At 41.8% G+C, this 8,230-nt stretch overlaps 1 protein-coding gene across 1 annotated transcript in view; it reads left to right on the plus strand.

Annotated features, from left to right (window-relative positions):
- The window catches only part of ATP1B3 (ATPase Na+/K+ transporting subunit beta 3), a 63,997-nt gene extending 56,143 nt beyond the window's left edge, over nt 1–7,854 (plus strand). The window contains exons 6-7 of the mRNA XM_034781329.1: nt 2,578–2,664; nt 6,860–7,854. Of these exons, the coding sequence (XP_034637220.1) occupies nt 2,578–2,664; nt 6,860–7,027 (255 nt within the window). The 3' untranslated portion in view covers nt 7,028–7,854. The remainder of the gene's footprint in view (nt 1–2,577; nt 2,665–6,859) is intronic.
- The last annotated feature ends 376 nt before the right edge of the window (nt 7,855–8,230 follow it).

Raw genomic sequence — 8,230 nt, forward strand, 5'->3', positions numbered from 1 at the left:
GATTTTGTGTTTGAATGGGAGGAGGGCTTTGAGTTCAAACTTGAGTCAGAGCCAAGGCTTAGTGTTCAGCATACATATTCTCCTAGCCAGAGATGTCAACTATCCCTAATTTTCAGTAATCGTCCTGATTTTTAGGTCCAACATACAGCAAGTAGGGCCATGGTCACAGTGGGCATTGTTTTCTACTGCTTTGATGGCACATTCATAGACTGTGCAGTGAGAGGCCGTTAGGAGGCAAACTGTGGTGATTTTGAATGGATTGGGGCACTGATGGGTTCAGCGCCCAAGCCAAAGGCTGTATGTTACTCTAACTGCCCCCATGTGCTTTAGGTACCTGGAGCACGCCAGCAATGGCCATGCAGAACAGTTAGCGTGTAGTCAGCAACCTGTGGTTTGGGCAGTGAATCCAGCACCCCAAATTTCACTGATTATTGCTGTGGCTTGACTCTATCAGACTCTAACTGCACAGTCTCCTGGGGAAAAGCAGGAGCAGGCAGTGATGGTGGCGGTGGAGGAGAGAGGGAACATGACTGAGGAGGAAGAGGAGGCAGATCATCCTGGGAAGGAAGTCCAGGCCTGGAATTGGTAATGATAATTAAGGACCCTAGGTGGCATAGAAGGGCTGCTTTCCTAGGGCTGATCTTCCCCTTCTCTGTGTTTGAAAGTAAAGGTCGGGGGTGCAATGGAGGCAGGGGGCTGGCCCTCCCCTTGGCCATATACACACAGACTGGTGAGGGCGGGGGTGGAAGTCCACGCAGTGTCCCTAATTCCTTCCTAACTTTTTTCATAATCTCCTCTCAAAGTCTCAGAGCAAGGTTAGTGTCTCTGCACACTAGTCCCTACTGCATTAGCCATGGTAAGGCTGGAGTCTTTCACAGAGGTCACGGAAGTCATGGATTCTGTGATTTTTCTAGGGCTTCCATGACTTCCGCAGCAGCTGGTGCGGCTGACCCCAGGACCCCCATAGCAGCTGGGGCAGCTCTGGGACCAGCTGCACCAGCCACTGCGCCGACAGCCCCAGACAACTGGTCCCAGGCACAGCCCTGAAGCAGCAGTGGAACCCCAGCCTGCCCTTGCCTGGAGGAGCAGCAGCAGTGGTGGGGCACCGGGCCGCCCTCCTGGCCCAGAGTAGCAGCAGCGGAGCCCAAGGCTGCCCCGCTCAGCGGGTAAGATTTAGTCACGAGTATTTTTAGTAAAAGTCACAGACAGGTCACTGGCCGTGAGTTTTTGGTTATTGTCTGTGACTTTTACTAAAAATACCTGTGACTAAATCATAGCCTTATCCATGGGATGTTTCCTGATTTTTTTGCAGCCCATGTGTGTTTAACTCTACATAATCACTACACTAGAATTCCATTGTTTGGGGGGAAATTTAGCTTTGGCAGATTTGATCCAAAAGCCAAAGCTGAGTGGATGAGGCTTGGGTCTGCCATTTTAGAGATGTGGATTCTGTTCCTAGCTCTGCCAGAAGTGACCTTGTGCAGCCTGTTATCTTATTGCAAAATGGGGGATATGAGGCCTTGGTTAATAAAAGCTTGTGAATAACCTGAAATAATAACAGCCGTTGGCAGAAGAAGAGGCTTCAATTCTTGATATTCTGGCTTCCTGGCCAGTACATCTCGTAACCTATTTTGTGTGTATCTCTCCATCACCATGCTAACCTGTCCCAGGGACAGCTCACAGCATAGTTTGTAGGCGTCCCACTCACTTGCTCTAAGAGTCAAAAACAAAATGCAGGAGCTTTTTAGGTAATGGAGTTTGGTCTTGGTGTGAATCTCAATAGAAGGCAGTTCAGCGATAAAGAGCAGTATCCATATGCATTTCATGTTTGTCATTGTCTGCTCACAAAAACGTGTTGTAAAAAAGTTGACATCTTAAACAATGGGTTTTGGTTTTTCAGGTAGCCTTTATCCCAAGAACCTCTTTGTCAAATTACCTCACTCTTCACCAGAAACTCAACCCTTAGACATGAACTGGTGTGCCCATTTTTCCAATGGGACCTAAATGTGGATTTTAGGGAGGTTTGAAAACTGGGCTTTAAACAAAAATCTAGCTGCAACCTTAAATATGAATTTGCTATTGCTTCTTCACAATAAACATTTTCTAACTTGCCTGTGGATATTTGGAAATTCAGCTGCTCTGTCTAACCTTTTCCTTAGAGTATAAATTGAAGTTTTCATTGTAGAGATGTATGTTTGGTTTTTTGAATGATGGTGGGCGGAAAATAAAACTTGGGGCTATTCTGGCTTAATTTCTACTTTACTAAATAAATATTATTAATTTTATCTAGATTAAAAATGGAAGGTTGCAGCATGTATAAGCTAAAATCTGTTTTGTGAAATACAATTGGTGGTAGAAGGTTATTAATATATTAAATGTTTAACAAGTACAAGTCTATGTGTATGAGTCTTTTAGTTTGGCAAAGATCGTTCATTCTGTTGTGAAACTATTCTGGTACAGCAGTACTCATATTTTTGTAGGGTTCTTGCATTTCATCATTAGAACATTGTAATTTTCTTTTACCGCTTAATTTTTGTTAAAACGGGAATTAACTTTCAATTTTATCTTCAACCATAGGAAGAAGGCAAGGTTCAGATAACTTATTTTCCTGATGGGGGAATGATTGATTTAATGTATTTTCCATACTATGGAAAAAATTTACACGTAAGTATGTTTTAATGATAGTCATGTGTTTTGTAAATTTTGAGGGGCATTTTTAGGATAGGTCTGTGATAGTTACTGCATTGTTCAGACTTGAAATTTCCAACAAAATATACACATGAAATATTACTTATGCAGGTATTTCAGAGTACTTGATAAGATCTGTGCTTCACCTGCCCATACACAGGAAAATAGATTGGGCTTTACTGTCTTCTTACTGAAGAAAATAAGACTGAGTTCACACTAACATGATTTCAGTAGTTTTGCTGTAAAAAGTCAATTTTCCTTCAAGTGATATGTTCACAACTTACATTTTATTAGGTCTCCTCAAATGAAAATAGAGGTGGCTAGATCAGATAGGCCTATTTATCTTAATAGTTAGAAACCAGTCATTGACATGATTAGTACACACACCAGATAGTTAAACTTTTTAATAATAATCATGCAACTAACAGTTTTGCCCTTATCAGAAGTCTAGACTGTTACACTGTTGTTTTTTGAATAATTGGTTCAGCACACTTCCCCTCTTTCCCGCCCCCCCGTCACTCTTCATGTCCTTCATGCTTTATATCCTTTGAAGCATTGTGGGGTAGCTTTCTAGGCTTCCCCAGAATTTGCTAATATAAATACTGTTAGCATGCTAAATGCGTATAGACCAGGGTTCTCAAACACGCGGCCCACCAAGCTCCCCACGCCCCCTCCCCACACGGAGTTATTTCCTGCAGGTGCGGGGTGAGGGGTGCAAGCTCTGGGAAGGAGTTTGGGTGCAGGAGGGGGCTCCAGGCTGGGGCAGAGTGTTGGGGTGCAGAAGGGGGTATAGGGTGCTGGCTCTGGGAGGGGGGCAGGGCAGAGGGTTGGGATGCAGGAGGGGGTATGGGGTGCTAGCTCTGGAAGGGGCTGGGGGTTGGGATGCGGCCTTCCTCCTGGCGGCACTTACCTTAGACGGCTCTCGGTCGGTGGCAGGTGCAGCGAGATTAAGGCAGGCTCCCTGCCTATCCTGGCCCCACGCAGTTCCCAGAAGGGGCCAATGTGCCCTGCAACCCCTGGAGGCTGGGAAGGGTGGAGGGAGGGCACGTGGCTCTGCGCACTGCCCCTCTCTGCAAGCACCATTCCCACAGCTCCCCGTTCCTGCTTCAGGGGGCGGTGCTTGCAGGTAGGACCAGCGCGCAGAGGGAGACCCCTGTCCCCGCCCACTGGGCCCTGCTGTCCGCTTCCGGGAGTGGCATGGGGCCAGGGCAGGCAGGGAGCCTGCCTTAGCGGCAGCCCCGCTACACCAAGAGAGATTGCAGTCGACTGGGAGATTCTCTAGGATTGACCAGTTGGTTGCGATTGACCGGTTGGTGACCACTGCTCTATACCGAAGGTAAGATCTGGTAGTGGAGGAGTGTACTGGGGTAAGGCAGAGTTCAATACCATTCCTGGCCTATTCAGCCTAGCTGAGTAAGGAACACTCTCCCAGTACTGTATTTTCTTGAGCATCTTGCTGTCTCTTGGGGGTGGGATTAGATTCGTCCAGAGAATCTTTAGTTCTGTGAGGATGACCCAGCATCATCTTTCCATTCTGACAAGGTTTATAATTTAGATTGAGGAAGAGTTGTCTCGTGGTTTAGAAGGGACTGGACAGGACTTGATCACAGATTTGGGTTCGCTTATCAGCTGTGACACAGGCTTTCTGTATAACCTTGTGCCTCAGTTTCCCATCTGTAAAACGGTTATATTTATGTACTGCGCAAGAATGTTGTGAGGGTAAATTCATTTTTTGGTGTTGATACCATGATGATGACAGCTATACAAGTATTTATGTATTCTGTTTGGGAGTCCAGAATGGCCACCTCTTTGCCACCTCCCTCCCCCAATGCAGTCTACACTGCCGAGTCTGTGTGGTGGGTCAGCCTCTGATGCCAACACTAAGCAAAAGGCCCTCTGAGATCATCCTGCTTGCTTCTAGGGCATCACAGAGGACTGTCTCATCTGACCACCTTTTGGAAGTTTTGAATACTTTTCAGAAGACAGGCTTGAAGAGGAGCCTGTCTGAGCCCTTGAAGGAATTACTTTCTGTTCTCCTGAGCACTTAGTAATTATCCTAATTGTTGCCCCCTCAAAGATTTCATGAATTTTGAGGAATTGTTAGCTTGTATAGCTGCAGTCTTAGATTTCCAACTGATCTCTGTCCAAGAAAAATCTCAGGTTGTAATACTGGAGCCACAAAAGCTTGGCACATCTACGTCTCCTGTCAAAGGCCTGATTTGAACTAGTGAAGAACCCTTAGATAACCCCTACTTTGATTCTAGCACCTTCTATTACAAGTATTTGGATATTTTTACCCAACTTACTAGTTTGCCAGTTTTCTTCTCTCAATCACATTACCAGGAAAAAGCTAATCTACATAGCTAAGATATAAAGAAGACCTGGGGGAGGGGAGGTGCTACTGAAAACAGATACTTTAACAGAAAAAAAAAATCTATTAAGGAGTCCACTAGATTATAGTTAATGGGAAAAATCTAGGAGTCAGGCTTCATCCTTTAAGTGAATAATATTTTATATCAAGAAGTGTTTTGATCTAGGGTTTAGTTCCCAAAGGTCTCAGGGTTCACTTCACTAGAGCCAGTACAATCTCCCACAGCTTGTCTTAGACTTCACTGTAGCAGATCTCTTCCGAGCTGCTACCCTGAAGTTTTGTACCTTTACACAGCACTATTCCCTAAATTTAGCTTCAGAATTTGGTGCTCAAATTGGTAAAGTTATCTTCAGACCTACCACTTCTTAAGCTTCAAGGAATGTGTATTTCTGAAAAATTGATACCCACCCACCCTCTTTAATGGTCTGATTTTAAGTGTCTCAAGTTGAGCACCTAAAAATTGAGGCACCCAGAATCACTAGCCACTTTTGAAAATAATGGCCTAAATAGATAAATACATAAGAGTTCTTAGATTACAGCATACTTGTGAAATATAGATTTAGTTGCTGTTAGTAAATTTATATTTTACTAGGTCTTGAAATGCCATGTAACAAATATAAAGGATCCTTTAAAAAGTGATGCCTTGCTTAAATTGGACTTTGAAACTAGAATTCAGTTGAACAAGCTTTTGATATAACTTTCCTTCCTATATTTTAAGTTTTGAACTAATTCCTGTTGTCAAGGACGATAATTGCTCCACTGAATAATAGAGATCATCATATAATTAAGGGCAACATCCTCAGGAGAGGAATCCTACCAGAAACTATCACACTGATATTAAACTTTATAAAAGGTGGTTGCAAAAATTCCAAAGAAGCTAGTTCAGTCCCTCAAGTCAAAATTTAGGAAAGTCAGAAATCCTTAGCCTCAGTGTGGATGCTACTTAAGTATACCATAGAAAAGTCATGGAATGAGTGCATGTACGTAAACAAAGATGGAAACAGAAAGGCAAGTAAAAATGATTAAATAACAAGGTCCCGTTTGAAATGAAGAGGTATCTGTAAGAAAATGGAAGTTCAACGCAAGTTAAGTGAACAGAAAAGAGCATAAATTATGGCAGATTTTTTCATAACCTTTTACTTTTTACAAGCATAATATAGGCTTGGATTTTCCAAAAAAAAATGGAGAATTAGACAGCCAAATCCCATTGACATTCAATGGAAGTTGCATTCAAACTTTCTTGAGCACCTTGAAAATCCTGTCTATAACTGTTAATTTATGCTGAATTTTTCAGTTGAGACAAATGCTGTGCAGAATTTTAGCCTGATTAACTCCTACACAAATAATTTTAACTGAGTTAGGGTACATCTACATCTCAAATTAAGGGGTAATTGTAGCATGGATAGGCAGACCTGCACTAGCTTTAATTGAACTAGCATGGCTGAAAATAGTAGCAAAGACACAGCAGCACGGACAAAGCACTAGCTAGGAACAAGAGTCTGTAGCAGGTTTGTACTGGTATGGCCAGCCTGTGCCGCAGCCCATGCTGCCATGACTTCGCTGCTGTTAGCCGCGCTAGCTGGACTAAAGCTAGCATGTGTGCACCTACCTGCACTACAATATCTCCGTCATTTGCAGTGTAGGTATACCCTTAGATGGGACTCTGTAAAATTGGGAGATTTGTTTGCATTTTTCTAGTCCAGTAAACAATAGATGAAGTGAACCTGCAATCTTAATTGTTTTTATTCAGAAAAGTTTACTGTGGTATCTGAAATAATTTCCCCTCTCTCTATTTACTAGGCTGACTATCTACAGCCACTAGTGGCTGTTCAACTAGCAATTAACTCCAGCAGTACCAAAGATGTAACAATTGAGTGTAAGATTATGGGATCTCCCAATTTAAGAAACGAAGATGACCGTGACAAGTTTCTTGGACGAATTTCCTTCAAAGTTCAGATGTCTGACTAGCATGAGTCAATCTCCACAAAGTAAACCTTATGTTGTCTGTTTTTTTATTTTATATCAGCTGGACGTGCCATTCCAGGATATAAGACCACCTGGGATAATGTGGCACATGGCGTTCAGGGTAGCATAATAGTGTGCTTCCAAATCATATTTAAAATCCCTCAAAATAACTGCCTGTCAAGCTTCTGCCTGCCCCACTGGACCAGTGTACAGACCATAGTTATGTGATATTAGGGACCTGTAAATAGTTGATTCCAGACATGTAATAATGGTGGTCTTTGTCTGTTCTAAAATGTGGTTTTATCCCCAAGTGACTGTCTCAAACATAATGTGCTGTGCTATGTAAATACTGTATTGATTTAACACTGGTTTGACTGTCATATCTCAACACTGAGACAGTTTTAAGGATCAAATGTTAAGAATAAATGGTACCTGACCAACATAGTTATTTTTTAAAAAAACAAACAAAAAAACAACTCTGCAAGAATTGCGTGTGTGGAGACGCCTTAAGTCCTGTACTGGGTTGGGAGGACTAAATAAAGTGGATTTTAAAAGTGTTGGTATGGATTTTTGAAATTATTTAAGTGCTGAACTAGTCTGTTTTTGTGCTTGTCACTGTGCAGGTATGTGTAAACATGTAATATTTAGTATTTTAGTTGAGAAATTGAATCCAATTGTATTGTTAATTGCTTGCAGTATGTGGTACCCAAATAAAACACATACAATGTAATTTAAAAACTTTAGTTGAGAAATATCATCTGAAACAGTTTCTTTGAAATGTTAATGGTTTTGAGTCCTGGTAACAATTGTACTACAGAGTTTGCTTGAAAGAAATGGCCTCACTATTCTGTGAGTCGCCTTTTGTTTTTCAATAAAATCAAAATTCCTAAAATGAAAAACTTCTGTTTTTAAAATTAAAAGCAAAATGAGAATTGTCTTGATTAAACATTCCTTTAATGTTTATACTTCGTTCCCTCACATCATTTTTGCCATATCTGATTTATTTTATTTTATTTTATTTTATTTTATTTTTTACTTTCACTCAACTTTTGTATTGAATTTTTTGTTTGCTGCTTCATCCACTGCTTGAGAGAAATTTGCTTTACTCATCTTGTTACCTGAAAAACCACTTCTCAGTTTGCAGCTAGTCCAGGATTCTCTGAGGTTGCACATTACATCAAATTGAATTGCAGTCATTTAGAGCTC

Source organism: Trachemys scripta, chromosome 9 (assembly GCF_013100865.1).
Source record: "Trachemys scripta elegans isolate TJP31775 chromosome 9, CAS_Tse_1.0, whole genome shotgun sequence".
Classification (NCBI taxonomy): domain Eukaryota; kingdom Metazoa; phylum Chordata; order Testudines; family Emydidae; genus Trachemys; species Trachemys scripta.